Consider the following 16,711-nt stretch of genomic DNA (forward strand, 5'->3'; position numbering starts at 1 on the left):
AATTTTAATCATGCCGCTGTTGTTTTCTACTTGATGAATAAACATTAAAAAAAATGAAAAAACATTATTTATTTTTTTACTCTGCAATCATGCCTCCCTATCTGTATGGCTGTAGTGTTTTAATTTACACCTATTACAATCCCTAATCTCCTTTACACCAATAAGTACAGAGAACAATATCTCTTTAGCAGCTGTGATTGTATCAACATTACGATAGTGTGAGCTCGTTAATACCTGCTGGATATGATGATGGATGATTAGCTTAAGCATCAAGAGTCATTACTGGATATAAGAACTGCGCGCTGCAGACGTTTACAATTTCCTTTGAACTCAGACTGTCTTTCTGGAACACGCTTGTTTTCTACCGTCTGATTCGTGTGCTGAATAGTGTCGGTTTTAACGAGGTGGCGCGCACTCATTGGCTAATTACTGGGTCAAGTGGAGCCTGCCCCGCCCACACCCCTGTGGCCCCGCCCACACCCCTGTGGCCCAGGAACACCCTGTCATTAAGCGGCTGCATACCTCACACCTACAGTTTAGGGCGTCACGCTTGGGGTCAGGGTTTAATCTAGTGTGGCGGAGAGGGCTGAATGTGAGGCCTGGGTCCTGCGGCATGGGTCCTGGGTCCTGGGTCGGATGCAGCTGCAGTGTGACATTCCAGCAGCCTAATGGTTCTGGAGGGATGTGGCCCATTAGTATGGAACAAAGACTGAACCCAAAGGAGGAGAGGAGGAGAGGAGAGGGGGAGAGGAGAGGGGGAGATGAGGAGAGGGGGAGAGGAGGAGAGGAGAGGAGAGGAGAGGGGGAGAGAAGGAGAGGATGAGGAGAGGGGAGGAGGAGAAGAGGAGAGCGGGAGAGGAGGAGAGGGAGGAGAGGAGGAGAGGAGAGGGGGAGAGGAGGAGAGGAGGAGAGGAGGAGAGGGGGATTGTGGAGTAGGAGTGAAGTGGAGACAGGTGCATTGTAATGCCTGTGTGTGTGTGTGTGTGTGTGTGTGTGTGTGTGTCCCAGTGGTCCCTGCGAGAGGTTGGCACAGATGTGCATCCACTTATTAAAACTCTCTCTCTCTCTCCCTCTCTCTCCCTCTCTCTCTCTCCCTCTCTCTCTCTCTCCCTCCCTGCTTGTGTGAGAGAGAGATTTTGTGTGAATGTGCTACTCAACATCTTACCTTGGTCCTTGCTTTGTTTATAGCACTTTGAGGGTTTGGCTTCTCTGAAAGCTGAAGAGTCTAGCTAACAGCCAGCAGGGTGCTTCAAATCATTCTTAATTATAAATACATGTGACAGTCCAAGAAATCTAAACAGAAACAGCCACCAAATGAATGGAAGAAATGAGTCGCATATTAGGGAAGAGAACAGGAAATTTGAATATGAGTCAGGGGGGTCGGGGTGAATAAAAATGTTAATAACTTGATGACACTCATAGTTCTGTTGGTTAATGACACAACCAAACAATCTGGTGCTTGAGGGGGAGAGAGATTGTGGGGGGACGGGGGGGGGACGGGGGGGGGACGGGGGGGGGGACGGGGGGGGGGCGATTATCTTGAACACTAGAGGAGAGAGATGGCTTCAAATTTCAAATAAACAATGAGAGGGAATGGGAGGTGGGGGTGCGATAAAAGTCTGGAAAAAATGGAAGAGACAAAGAACAGTTGAGAACAAAACGTAGAAGCAAAAGAAGAAGACAAAAATGATATCCATAAATATGAATGCAGAGCAGGGGAGGGGGGGCGAGAGAGAGGAGGGAGAGAGAGAGAGGGAGAAAGAGAGAGAGAGGAGGGAGAGAGAGAGAGGGAGAGATCGGTGTGGGGGTAGTGTGAAAGTGGGTTGCTCGTCAGCGTGTCTCCGCTATCGCGTTTGACTGATCCGTCCCTCTCAGAGCTGTGCATGACATTACACACGCAAATGTTATGCCGTTTGAAAGCCATCACTGCCTCAAAGATTCATGATAGCCTCTCTCTCTCCTTCTCTCTCCTTCCCTCTCTCTCTCTCCCCCATCACTGCATACATCCAACTCACAAAGTACAGAACCATATATCTTCAGAGGCATAATTGATGCCAGAGAGGAGGGTGTGATGGTGCTGCCGTTGGGCAGAGAGACTCTGGGGTCTGGGATGGTGTGCGAGGGTGGCGTTCACGTCGGCATGGGTGTCACACTCGGGTGAGGGTGCATGGGAAGTTCAGCCGTTCCAGAATGATGTACACCGAGGACAGGAAGTAGCAGACACACTCTGCCACCGCTGCATCAGCCAACCAGCTCTGATTAAGTCAGTGCATTTGTTTTGCATACGGGTTCAGGCAAATGAAATTACCTCATTAAACTCTGTGCTGAGCTATGTATCTGGGGAGAGAAGAGAGGGGTGAGGCAGAGAGAAAAATGAGAGAGAGAGAGACAGACTGACAGAATATCAAGAGCAGACGACCTCTTTTCAGTTAATGTTAGTACATTTCTGAATGCGTGTGTGTGTGTTTGTGCATGTGTGTGTGTGCATGGACGTGTGTGCCTTCCTATGTGAACGTGTGCTCAGATATGTGCAATTCCCACCTCTCCGTTTACACTGGTGATCACTGGTGGGGTGTTCTACATGAAGGAGGGGGGCAGGGGGAGCTATACATCACACAGCACAATGGTCCCGACAACATCCTAGTGCTCCCCTCTCTGATGGATAGAGGGTGTCACAAACCCCAATTCATAGCTGTGTGTGTGTGTGTGTGTGTGTGTGTGTGTGTGTGTTTAGGGTGTTGGGGGGGCTATAAAACAAAGAGGGTAATATTGACATGATTATTAAGTTGCCGGCAGGGCATGATTGCACTGTGCACGTGGCTGACACACAGGGGAGCTTTTAGCAACGCATGTCTCTCTCTCTCTCTCTCTCTCTCTCTCTCTCTCTCTCTCTCTCTCTCTCTCTCTCTCTCTCTCTCTCTCTCTCTCTCTCTCTCTCTCTCTCTCGCGCTCTCTCTCTCACGCTCTCTCTCTCGCGCTCTCTCTCTCTCTCTCTGTCTCTCTCTCTGTCTCTCTCTCTCTCTGTCTCTCTCTCTCTCTCTCTCTCTCTCCTTCTCTCTCTCCCTCCCTCCCTCTCTCCCTCCTTCCCTCTCTCTCTCCTTCCCTCTCTCCTTTTCCCTCTCTCCCTCCCTCTCTCTGTCCTTCCCTCTCTCCTTTTCCCTCTCTCCATCGCCCCCTCGCCCTCAATCTTTCTCTCTTTCTGTCTCCTTGTTTCTCTACCAATTTCTCTCTCTCATTCTAGCTCTTTCTCTCTAACTCACCCAAATGCCCACACAACACCCTTCCTCACACACACACTCCCCAGACTATGATCATAAATCTTTCTACTCCGCCGGGTATAGAAGCACCACAGTCATGAGAGCGGTTTGAAAACTGCCTGGAATGAATCAGTTATTAATTGACCTAGGTCCACACAAATTACAACTGTACACTATAACACTACAGTGATATTTCCCTGTGTCTGTGTTTAAATCACTCTAGCTGTATTGATGTTTGTGATATAAGGTTGTGATGTTTGTAACTGAAAAAAACAGACTGATGTTCTAGGGAGAAACAAGGTACAAATTGTGACTTGTAACTGCCAGGCCAGTGGCAACATGCCTGAGAATTGACATATAACTGTGGAATTATATTGTGTCACAAACACAATATAATAAAATGATTCACCAGGACCCTGAGAACTTCTCTCTCACTGACCACTGCTATGTGTTAATAAGAGGGGAGGAGGGGGAGTCTAATTCTAGCCTCGGGGCCTCTCTCTCTATCTCTGTCTCTCTCTGTCTCTCTATCTCTCTCTATCTGGGGGTGGTGTGTTAACCATTAAACAGGTTTTGTGGATGCTGTGATTCTTGTCCCGGCGTGTTTACGACTGACAGATACCCTGTTCCTGGCCTTGTGAGCTCTCCCACCCAGCAGGCCCACACAGAAGCCCCGACATGGCACCTCAAGGCCAGGAGACAGATCCACCAGCAGGCCTGGCTGGTAAAGGGGCCATAAAAGGCTGACCTCAGATAATGAGTGACTGATCCTGCAGGGTCCCAGGACCCTGGGAGAGTCGAGGTTATCTCCCCCAAGCTCTAGCTGCTAGAGTCAACGAGGGTCCGGGCCTGGAGTCAGGGTATGCCAACAGCAAGAGTCTCGGTGTGTTTTGGCCGAGTGGAACATGTTTTCGAAAGCTAATGTGGCAGCCTAAGTAGATGTTTTAGGTGGGAATGTTGTGGAAGGGTCATGGGTGGATGTTGTGTTGCTGCCTCGCACAGTGGGTAGAGCAGAACCCCTCTTAGACTCACCGCACTAAATCATCTCCAGACCCACACAAAGATTATGTTTCAGTACAAAGGATTTGTAGTGCCTCTCTCTCTCTCTGTGTGCCTGTTTTGGGTTTTCTCCTACCTTTCCTATTTCTCTTTCTCCCTCTCTCTCTCTCTCTCTCTCTCTCCCTCTCTCTCTCTCTCTTTCTTTCTCTCTCCCTCTCTTTCTCTCTACCTCTCTCCCTCTCTACCTCTCTACCTCTCTCCCTCTCTTTCTCTGTCTCTCTCTCTGTTTGTTGTTTAGTGAGAACAGCCCAAGACAATGACAATCAATGTCTTCTCTTCTACCAGTGGAGTGTGTCATGCTAGTTATTCAATAGTCACGCTTTTAACCATTCAGATCATTAAACAGGGACTGTTTTATTAGAGACTGATAAAGTCTGTATACTGAGGAATTTACTTGTTATTATAAAATTATTATAAAATGTTTGTTCTGCACCTCCCTCCCAAAAAGCACATCAACTTTCTGAATATCCGGGGAAAATGATAGAGCCATCCAGATAATATCTGTTTGATTTCTCCCATTCATCCTGATATTACCCATACCCCATGAGGGTTTTTATTATAGCTCAGTGAGAAAAGCTTGATTTCAAATCTGTTTGCACTACCAAATCATTATTGCTCGGTGGAATTTCAAATGAATAAGATATCAGGATATTCTGTTGGATCTTTGTGCCCTGCACATAGATCCAATAAGGAAATCGAAGTATTGAAATTGCTTTTAATAAACTGAGCTGATACTAGGACTCTGTATAAGCATTGAAAAAAAAAGAAAAAAAAAAGGAATACAATTATATTTAAAACACACAAGACTGTGAATGGAGAGTTTTGGAAAATATCCTCTTTTATTTCTCCCTGTGACCTGGACGTTTGGTTGTGTTTCTAAGATGTGGAGGTTTGAGTGAAGCACAGTACTGCTGTGCACAGCTCCCGCTCTGCTCCGAAACATGTTTGACTCTGGGAAGACTTGGAGGGCATCTGTCACTGAACTACAGTGACGTAAAGACACACTGGGAGACTGAACACCTCAGGCCTTATCTCAGAGACCAAGCTTCCGCCGCTACCTAGGAAACGAGCCCCAAATCTCGCTAAGATGTGTTTTTACCGAGCCGTGCACTGTTAGTACTTTTTGGTATCCCAGCATGCACTCTGTGTCTTTTCTATCTACTTCCTGTCAGAGCTGTTGTGGGATTGTGGAATAATACACTCCCGCCTTTTCTCTCCCACACAAAAAACACACACAAACACTTGTGAAATGATTTACTCACACAAACTTATCAGTGTACAGAGGGGTTTGGAAACTGTCCCTGAACATGCTTCCAGTTAGGTCGACTGTTTTTAGAAGTGCTTAAAACCCCCGCACACTTTAACCTCAGAAATGACAGAAAAGTTAACCTCAGTCTTGACACACACACACATTCCAGCCATATCATTACTGATAGGAAGGCATGGGAACACACCAAGCAAACACAACACCATTATTCAAGCTGCTTGGTTTGTCTGACAAGTTTAACAAGTTACAATCATTTCAGCCCTGCAGTAATACACGACATCGACATTGTTGTCAATCTTCTAAACATTTAGAAATTGGAGACTGTCATGTTTCGTCAACATGGCTTTTCTGAAAATTTTAAATTGGTGGATTGGGGATTTCCACCAGATGGTCCTCTACAGTAAACAGTTAATGAGAGATCTTTAATTTGAACAAATATGGGGGGGATGAAAGCAGCTTAAATTGATGTCAAACGTTTCCTTAATTTTTCATGAAATTCTGAAGATGGCATTACATTTACATTTACATTTAGTCACTTAGCAGACGCTCTTATCCAGAGCGACTTACAGTAAGTACAGGGACATTCCCCCGAGGCAAGTAGGGTGAAGTGCCTTGCCCAAGGACACAACGTCAGTTGGTATGACCGGGAATCGAACTGGCAACCTTCGGATTACTAGCCCGACTCCCTCACCGCTCAGCCATCTGACTCCCTATTAATTGTTATCGTAAAGTGTGACACAGTCAAACTGAAACTAACACTCAGCTGTGATTGGTCTGTTCCAGGCTGGTCACAACCTACAAACACTCAGCTGTGATTGGTCTGTTCCAGGCTGGTCACAACCTACAAACACTCAGCTGTGATTGGTCTGTTCCAGGCTGGTCACAACCTACAAACACTCAGCTGTGATTGGTCTGTTCCAGGCTGGTCACAACCTACAAACAGAGCAGAGGACACACCCTGTTCACACTTTGAAAGTTCAGCGCTTAGTCAACAATGTCTAACACTGTCTATTGTACCGTTTAATAGTGTAACAAAAGTTGTGTTTTGATATTTGGTCAACGAACCATCTCAACAAATACATGACTATATTTCTCATCATGAAATTGATGACATTCAAACAAAGATGACCTATATGCAAGTTATGTTTGATGGTTTTGTTTAGAGATATAGCTAGCCTGCTTTCTAAACTTTATGGGAAATCTTCAAAGGTTTTGGAAAATAAAGTCCATGGACGATTCCGAAGCATTGATCTGACAGACATGCTAACCAAACCAGGTCCCTGAGAGAGGAGCAATGTGTTTTAAATGTTCTGAAGAAACAAAAAATACATGCCTTTCTTTACTCTCACTTTCACAAATCTCAGTTTGAACAGTTTCTTATTCCCACTAAACCCCCAAAGCCAGAAGGATAATTTCAACAAAGCTTCAAAAAAGAACCCTTTTGGCTACTTCCAAAAAAAACCTTGGCCATAAAAATCAAGCTATGTCTAAATTCCAAATTAACAGAGCCAAACTAAACATTCCACAGTCTCTGGTATCAGAGGAATTCCAGAAAGTTAGGAAGAACTCCAACTCCATCATGCAAGCTCATCAAAGCTCTCCTTAAGTTGGAACAAATGTTGATTAAACAGGGTGTCGCCCTATTAAAAAGGGCTCCTCAAAGCTTTCTAAGTTGTGGTAGTATTTAGTGTTCCCAATTCACATTGTTAGCCGATGCCAACTCCTCTCCTCTCAGAGCGTGAGAACGATCATGTGTTCTACGAGCGCGGCAGGTTTTATTCCCCTCACCGCGGTTCTCTTGTGCCCCACGACGTGGATTTACAGCCGTGTGTTTGTTGTGTCGTAATCCAAACTTGTAAAAGATTTTACTCCGTGTCCCTCTTCTACTGCCTCTGTTGTTCTGTGACCTCACGCTCCTGGGTCTGCCTCAGCAGGGGAGGCAGAGCACGTACACACACACACACACACACACACAGGGAAGCAACACACGTACACACACACACAGGGACACACACACACAGGGAAGCAGAACACGTACACACACACCCACACAGGGAAGCAGAACACGTACACACACAAACACACACACACACAGGGAAGCAGAACATGTACACACACACACACACACACACACACACAGGGAAGCAGAACATGTACACACAGGAGGGAGAGATTTATGAGGGAAAACCAACAACAAAGGAGCCCAGACTAGTTCTACAATAACAACTTGTTTAAGTGACACTTATTTCAGTCAGATATATAAGCTTTGAGTAATCACAGAGACGGCAAAGTATTTAAAGTGTCTTTATACTGTGTGCCTGCACTCATTATTTAATACTACAATATATCATAATTTCAAATGATGATTATTCACCTAGACAGTCCTTGATAATAATACTAATAAGTAGATTCAAGTCAGGCTTCATCAGACAGGAGTATTATTCAATTCCACACCATTTAAATAATTGATTACAGTAAGACTCCACACTGACATCTTGAACATGTACGTTGGCGTCAATGAGTCAAGTTGTTATGTAGAGAGCAACCGTCAACAGTATATTACAACCCTTCATTCTTCAAACCCTCCACCTCCATCAGGCTCCCTAGTCAACACTGGGTGTGGCACACACCAACGTTCATTTGAGGCTTTTTACGAAAATGAGAAATATGTAGCCGTGCATCACTGCCATACGCAGAGCGACGTTAAATCGATAAGGGAGCATGTTTGTGTGGGTCACGCGCTGGCCACTGAGATAATGATAAAAACAAGACAAATTAAGTGTCCTCTTAGCTGCACTTCCTCTGGTGCTGTCTGACAGAGTGATGGAGTCGCTTACTGGGGAAAAAAGGGCAAGCCCAGAAACCGCAAGACCTGAACACTTCCTATTACAAGGATCATTTGGAGAACCTGTGTGTGTGTATGTGTGTGTTTGGATGTGTAAAGAAGGCAGCTATGCGATGTGACATTGATAATGAGTGGCAGGCTGAAGGGAGATAACCTGGATATAGCTTACAGGCTTTGAGGACGGGGACGGGGGGGGGGGGTGTGTGTTCGTAGAGCCTGGGATAATAACCAGACTGAGACATATCGCTGGATCAGACACTGGCAGCAAAAACAAATGGGGTCACGTAAGGTCAACAGCATCACAGTTTCATTGTCAGACTAGGGCTCGTGTGATTGTGTCCTGGGATGACAGACAACAAGGGAACGAGAATAGATGTTTCTCAGGAAATTGAATAGAATTACACGACGTTAAATCACCGAATGTTCCATGTTCCATGTCAGTCCTGATCTGATGTCTTTTGACTGGCCTGGCACTGTCCACTCCTTAACCCTTGTGTTATCTTAGGGTCATTCTGACCCATCAGTCATTGTGACCCACCGTCGTATTGCGACAACTTTACCGCATACAAAAACAAAGTGAAGTATTTTCTTTTAACCGAAGTTATCGAAATTATTTTTATTTGGTTTTGTATTGGGTAAAATTGGGTAAACACAACGATGGTTCGTTATGAACCTTTGGGTCATGTGACCCGAAGGCAGCACAAGGGTTAAAAAAGAAAAAGGAATCAGTCTGTAGCGATGGCAGATCACAGCAGCGTGAGCGTCTACAAGGGTGGTGTCGTCGGGGCCGTTTTCCCGCCAAGAAACTGTCTTTGAGTGTTGGCTGAAACCTCGTAGCGATTACACCCAGCCATATGGCTTTACATTGAACATTATAATCCGTTTGGCCTTTGTAAAACAGCCACTCTCATCAAATGCTTTATAATTAACCATAAAATATGACGAGGGGAACCGTGGTGAGCTGTCGCTTTTGTCCGCTGTCCAAGACGGTGCTGGCTTCCTCTAACAGGATCGTTTCATGATTACCCCCACCCCCATCCCCATGACCACCCCCACCCCTACCCCCCACCCCATCTCTGTCTCCCTCCCTCTCTCTCCCTCTCTCTGTCTCCCTCTCTCTGTGTCCCTCTCTCTCCCTCTTTCTGTCTCCCTCCCTCCCTCTCTCTCTCTCTCTGCTCTCTCTCTGTCTCTGTCTCTGTCCACGCCGTCTCCAGAGAGAGGAGCAGTTAGCCGTGGCGCCCTCCTGCTTGCCTCTCTCTGGACAGGGTGACTTCTCTGAGAGGCGAACTCTGACACGCAGAGCTGGAGTAGCCCGGCTGGGCGGGTGCGTGCAGGCAGGATAACAAGCGGAGACATTGACTGAGAAGAAGAAGTGAGTTTAAGAGGTCACGATCATCTGGCAGAGGCAACTCCTGAGCTGGAAGGATGCCCACTTCTGATGAAATAACCCACCTCGAAAAACACCATGGAAAGGCATCCAGCAACATGTTAGGACTGTTGCACGCACCACTAATCGACACAGGGTATGTGTCTTCATAACTCAGGCATACGAAAACCCTGGATTTCTAGATCCTATTCCAGAAAGTGGAAGATGTTGTCTTAGTGAGCAGTTAGTGGATTCCCACACTGTGGTTAGTGCAATCAGAGCAAAGCTTATCTGTGTGTGCATGGACTCTTAGCTTATTCCAACTCAGTCAGTCAGTAAATGATCTCTCACTCAATCATTAGAGCCGTCATATGACCCTGTGTCAGGACTCACCTACTGTAGACAGGAACACACACACTCACACACACATCCTTCAAACCTCCATCACTCTACAACCCCATAGCCACGCTCACTAAACAGTGAGAGTGGTAGTGTGAGTCTCCCCACAGCTTGGACTCTGTCATAATGGACACGGTCTCATCTTGCACAGTATCCCTGTCACTCTGTGGGCTAATCTTCACCATCACAGACCTCTGTGGCATTGTGGGGGTTTCCTGTACTTAATTACAGGGACAGAGGCCATTGTGCTTACTGTGCTGAGGTTTCCTTCTCCATTTCGTCCCCTCTTGTCCAGGACTTTAACCTCCATGAGACACAGGCCAGGCGGTGACTAGCCTTACCACCTGTTGTGGTAATTATTGACCAAACAAAGATTGGGAATAGAGATGGAGGGAGTGGGGGGCGGAAGGGTGGGTGTGAAGTATCCGTTTCAATGGTCGGTTTAGTGTTTTTTGTTTTTTTTTCCTTGCCAGGACTGTTATGATGCAATGCCTTGCCTCCGCTCAGGGACCGCACTGGAGAGGGTTCGTATTGAATACGAGCGGGACAAAGAATTTCTAGGATGTTCACCAAGGTGATTTTTTCGGGGAGGGTGAAGTCTCATAATTCACGTTGAATGGATTCACAAGAAATCAAATCATCCCTCGCACACAGAGCTGAAGAGGGCTATATCCCAGTGCAATTCCTCATTGACCTACATAGCATTTCTCCCTGACATATCCACTCCCTTTCTACGCCTCTCTCCCTTGCTCTCTTTGTCTCTCTCCCTGTCTCTCTCTCTCCCGCTCTCTTTCTGTCTATCTCTCACTCTCTCCCTCTTTGTCTCTCTCACACTCTCCCTCTCTCTCTAGTCTGTCTCTGTTTTGGGGAGGTTCCTCCCATGTTTGATAAGACGTGGTGAGCCGTAAAACAACAAGCCTCCCTAAAATGCACCAAAATCAAGGATACACCAGACTGTTGACCCGTTATGCTCCAGAACGCTAATTAAGCAATGGTGACAATGTGTGTCTCCAGAAAGGCCGCTTGATTAGGCATTGCAGATTGGGCAATTTCTGTCTGTGATGATGTGAAATAGGGTTGCTGCAAGACTGAGTTGGAAATGAAGGAAGTTAAAGTATGCATCCAATTACAGTACTGTCACACACGCACACACACAACTACACACACACCTACACACACACACAAAGAGATAGACAGACTCAACCACACACAGACAAGTGCACAGACATTTTCAACCACGGACACACACACACACACACTCTGCCTCATCATTAATTCAGGTGCCATCTTTCTCCTCCCTCTACCTCTGTGTAACTCTCGATATTTCCCCGCAACATTATGCATATTTATGCATACATCCTCACCGCTTCGCTAAATGTCACTGTAAATGTGTCTTCTTTTAATGAAGGCGTTTTCATCTCTTGTTTTATTTCCTTCCACCTCCTCCCAAGTACCTGCGTGTCAGTTTGGTTTCCAGGAGTAGTCCTGAACGTGATCCTCTCCTCATGTTGTACATCTATTACCATAACGTCTCCACAACTTCACACAACTCTCTCCCTCCTCTTGCTAATTCCATTCACACTTAGTTTCACCTCATCCAAGGGCCCCGTAGGAGAAACGCTTGGGTTCCTCCAGACCTTGATCTCTCTCAAGCCCACAGAGAGCGGAGAGAGAGGGTAGTTCCGGGGTTTTCTGGGTTTCCCATGGCGAGTTCCCAGCCGGAGGATCTGACGTTAAAACGGCACCTTCACAGCTCTCTTTGTCTACAGAAGCTTAGTCGGAGGCGGACAGACACGGAGCTGAAGCTGCTCGATGTTCGATGTTCTAAAAGTTTGGTATTGACTAACTGACAGGAATATCAATGTGCTCTTTCTCGCTGTTTCACCTCTTCTCTCTTACGATCCTTTTCTGCTCTTTGTTTCTACTCGCAAACACCTGTGTCTGCACACACACATACACACACCGGCACACATACAAACAGACACACAAGCACACAAACCCTGGCAACCCTGGCAACCCTAGCACAAGCCAGTTGAAGGTGTGCAATTGTGCCATCACACTTGTTCAAGGGTGTGTGAAATGTTCTTAGGGAAATAATTACTAACTGCTGCCAAAAGTGTGAAGTGTAACAACCTCTTTACAGTGTCATCCAAACTGTGTGACTACAGCATTCACTCATTCAACACACAAACTGAACTTGTACAACCAAAATAGCAGTGTTTAAACTGCGGCCATGAGGGGAAAACCCTCTGATTAGAAGGTAACCATGTTTTATATAAGTTAATGGTGTATCCCTAAAAACTCATGCCACAATGTGGTGAAACAAGACCATGTATTTAAAATTTCCTGTCGGTTAAATCCGCTGCCTATCAGTCAGTAAATATCATCGGAAGAGACGTATTCACGAGGCACAGTGGTCATGCTAGTGACAGTCCAAAATATCACCTGTTTTTACAAAGCAGCGCTAGCCAAGATGAATATAGCCTATGGACCTTAATATCAAAGGGTCCAATATTGACCATCAATCACTTACAACATGAAGTTCTAATGATGCGTATTAGAGAGCTCCAGGTCCGGCCTGTTCTCGGGTCTATCTGACATCAGGACTGGCATCGCATACCCATTCATTTTGGGCAATGATGAAAATATCGTGGCTTTATCGTGCAGCTGTAGTCGGAAAACTGACACGAGTTCCGAATAGGAATTGCTGGAAAGACAGTTGGCTGTCTTTCCTGTCAGAATTTTACTATACGGCCTAGTAACTGTCAGTTGTCTGCCGTTGGTTGACTTGACCACCCCTGTTGATAAGAAAATGAATAATATTGTTCATCTTGACCCAACGTATTGAAATATATTAACATCTGTTTTCCTCCACGGGCAATTCTCGTTTAAAGAATGATAATAAAACTGCCGGCTAATGAAATAAAGCGAATGGATGGCTCAACCAGGCCCGAAAATGTACGCTTTTGTGCCAGGCTAATTATTCCTCAGGAATGTATTAAAGATTAGCGTGGATACGAAGGAGCAAATCCTTTAAACGGCTCCTTTATTGTTCCTTCACAATTCCCCTCATTTCAGATATGGCGGCAGCCGCCCTTGTGAAATTACTCCAGCCCATTGTTCCTATGCCTTGTTATCCGTAAGACACGCGTCTAGTTAAGGCTGCTTTGATGGAGAGGACCAATACCTCTCCACCATTGAGTGTTATCTACCAAAAGGAGAATTACCATTGCTGGGTGGAATAAGACTATTCATCCATGTAGGAAAGAAAACCATTAGCGCAGCTGAAGATCACTGCCTTATCTTGTAACGGTCTTTCAGTTAGAAGCTACACAAAGTCGACGTCTGTGTTGTTGAGTTCGTTGTAGGCCATCTGTTTATCACTTTAGTAGGCCTATGTCATAATTATTTCATCAATGCTTTGATTATGTCTTCCACTGGAGGATATTACTTTTGTAACTTACGATATGATTGGGGAAAGTTAGGTTGGACAACCATATACAAAACTCCGGCTGTGTTTGTAAACACAGGTCCATCTGAGGCAGATTCTAACTGGGACCCCCAAGTCGACTCGTGACTCCACCTAGAGGTTGGAACGCTCAACGACCCTTTCCATGCGGTTTTTCCCACTAGTTACCGCGGTCAGCCAGTTCATAAGTACACGGCAGACAAGCTGTTTGTCTTTCGTTTTTTTCCTCAGAAGGCGTGCGTTCATCAGGGAACCTGATAAAACATCAGCGTGTCAGCTCGATTTAACCCTATCTGGGAGACTCTCCAATACACCTCTAATTCTCTGACCTCCTCACAGCATGCAGGGTAACCCCTGGTGCGCCCAATGCTGCTTTCAACAAATCCTTCAATATCACGCCGTTGTTACGTGTTTGATGTTATTAATCTAAATCTGACAACAATAAGCCTCTAAAAGGTTTTAATGAAGGCCAAGGCTTTAAAGGTACGTTTTCAACCCACCCCGCGAGAATATTTCAGATTGTGCTGTCAATCAATAGCTCAAGTGGTTCTGCACTTGCTTGGCACGCGGGCCAACAACTGAGCTTGCGCACCCTACCCCTCCATTAGTATGAGTCTCTAGTAGCATAGCCTACCTATGCAATAAGGTTCAAGTCACGGCAGGGTAAAGAAACGTTAGTGATTGCGTCTCAAAATGCGATATAGCAACATATAGTGGATCAGTGCTCGCTCTTAAGTAATGTGAGTACCCTGTGTCCTCCTAGTGCCCTAATGTGACGGAACAGTATTGACGCTGATAACTGCGCGGCAGCACAGCAACTGAATCTGCATCTAGATTGCCCAGGCAACCCCCTGGTGAAGGGGCGTGTGACTGTGTCTCGCTGCCGGAGACTCCAAAATCTCACTATTCACTCTCGAGCGCCCGAGCAGCAAAGAGCGGAGACGCGTAGTGAGGGGAAATAACTTGGTTTCTTTTCTCAAGTGAAGGACTCTTTACTGTATCGTTTACAATTCACCTCCGTCAAGCGACCTTTCGGACCCGTTCTGTTGTTCGTAAGGGGAAAAAGCCGTAAAGCCATCACCGAGAGAGCAGCGGAGAACCGGTTGTCTGCGCGCGGAGAGTCTCCGGGAATCGCCAGTGTCTAGCAGTCTTGGGTTGGAGGCTGTGCTGTGGGTTCGCACCGGCGTGTGGACTAGCCTATTGATTCTCTGGAAGCACACTTGGAAATCGACTCTCCTCTCGTCAGCGTTTGAAGACCTGTCCCGTAGTCCTGTCGGTGTGTACGGAAACTGGACGGTGGACCGCGTCTACACACAGAGCCCAAACAGGGGCATGCGGTTTCCTTTCGGTTACCGGAGCCATCCAGTCTGATATCGGATAGCCTACCTGGGATTGCAAGTCCACAGAAGCAGGTGATTGCAATTTGTTTCTTTATAGCCAATAGCCTACAAATTAGACTATTTAAATAAAGAATTTAACTGATATGCTATTGTATGATATACACTGTAAATATACCAACAGTTTACATTTGTTGGTTCGTCTATAATCTATATAGTGCCCTACAAGAAACTAAAAAAACATGTTCATTTTGGATCCTTTAAGAAAAAGAAAATACTGTCATGTTATTTTACTCATTGTGACTTGAGTGGCAGCTCGTGGTATGGAATAATAATTAATAATGTTGTCTCCGTATCTCTTTGTGTTTATGCTTATGGCACTTTCGAATCATACTGGCTTTGATGTACACTTGTATCGATTTCCCCTCATTTTTAATGTAGCATTTTAATGACTTTTGTATGGCGAGGCATAGCCTACTTTAACAATGGGAATATCTGAACAGTTATTGATGCGTTAAATAACCACCGAAACGCTTGAAATTGGCTAGCAAATCAACCCCTCACGGTAGAAAGAGAGGACTCGATGTCGTATATAAAAGAATCTGTGGACCATTATTTCAGTGTAAGCGTCCCATTTAAAAGCATTTATATTAATAAATAAATTAGGTCGTTTGAGACGCTAACAGGTCGTTTAAGTTTCAGAGGGGCACTGATGAGATAAATTTGATTGAAATTGTGTTGAGATGCAGATTAGGTAGACGGCTAATTACTTAGTCAAGGGACATGTGTAACACAGTCCCCGTAGTCGGTCTCGTCTCCCTTTCGATGACAACGTGAAGTGATTGGTCTGGTCCACTGGTGATCCCGGTGAAAGGCATTAAAATCGGTCAGACCAGGACCAGAGTCTACCGCTGTGAGATTTTCATTCCTGTGATCAAGCCAATAAAGACCCCTAATAAATCCTCAGCTAGGCTGTTCAGCCGACCAGCTCAACAGAAGAAAAGTGGTCGCAATTTAGGGGGTGTATCCTTCTCTTTAAGTCCCTGTTAGGGCAATGCCATTCGCCAGATGTTAGCATTACGAGTTCGTGTCTTGTCAGATTTGAGAATGAGCAGAGCGCAGGAGGACCAAGCGAGCTTGATTTTCCAATCTGCGCACCTTTGAAAGTATGTATCACTGCTCACACTCAATATTTCTTTCCATTTAACAGCGAAGGATTACCTGTGCCTGGTCATCATTTTTAGGACTTGAAACGAGAGGGGAGTCTTTGGCGTTTTTTTTCTTCTTCAAATTGTTCTTGATCCGACTTCTTGGAGAGGAAATGGCATCGCCAGTGTTGGAGAGAGGAACTCAACTGGAAGAGGAGAGAGGAAACCGCAGCTGAATGACAGGATGCTAGCGACTTGAGACACATTCAGACGAAATTCAACTGCGTAAAGACACTTCTTGCTCTATTTGTTTGCCGTAGGTGTAAGTTTTAAAAGAAAGAAGAAAAATAGCACGGCTCGAGACACCGAAGAGATTTCTTTCGTTTTTGTTTTCTTAATTTTACTTTTTGTGACAAAACAAGGATGCATTGTGGATTAGTTCTGATCCTCTTAATGGGAATTGTCATCTTTGCCAGAGCTTCGAAAAATGGTAAGTGTTACAACTGATACTCTCTGATACAAGTCTCATCCCAATATTGTAGGATAAACGGTCTCTAAGTAGGC

The 16,711-nt window shown here is 45.5% G+C and overlaps 1 protein-coding gene across 1 annotated transcript in view; it reads left to right on the top strand.

The window, feature by feature from the left end:
• The first annotated feature begins 14,638 nt into the window (after positions 1-14,638).
• LOC136958028 (neuropilin-1a-like) overlaps positions 14,639-16,711 on the top strand; it is a 44,319-nt gene continuing 42,246 nt past the window's right edge. The window contains 2 exon segments of the mRNA XM_067252252.1: positions 14,639-15,074; positions 16,210-16,637. Coding sequence (XP_067108353.1) covers positions 16,571-16,637 — 67 coding nt within the window. The 5' untranslated portion in view covers positions 14,639-15,074; positions 16,210-16,570.

Source organism: Osmerus mordax, chromosome 15 (assembly GCF_038355195.1).
Source record: "Osmerus mordax isolate fOsmMor3 chromosome 15, fOsmMor3.pri, whole genome shotgun sequence".
Lineage (NCBI taxonomy): Eukaryota > Metazoa > Chordata > Actinopteri > Osmeriformes > Osmeridae > Osmerus > Osmerus mordax.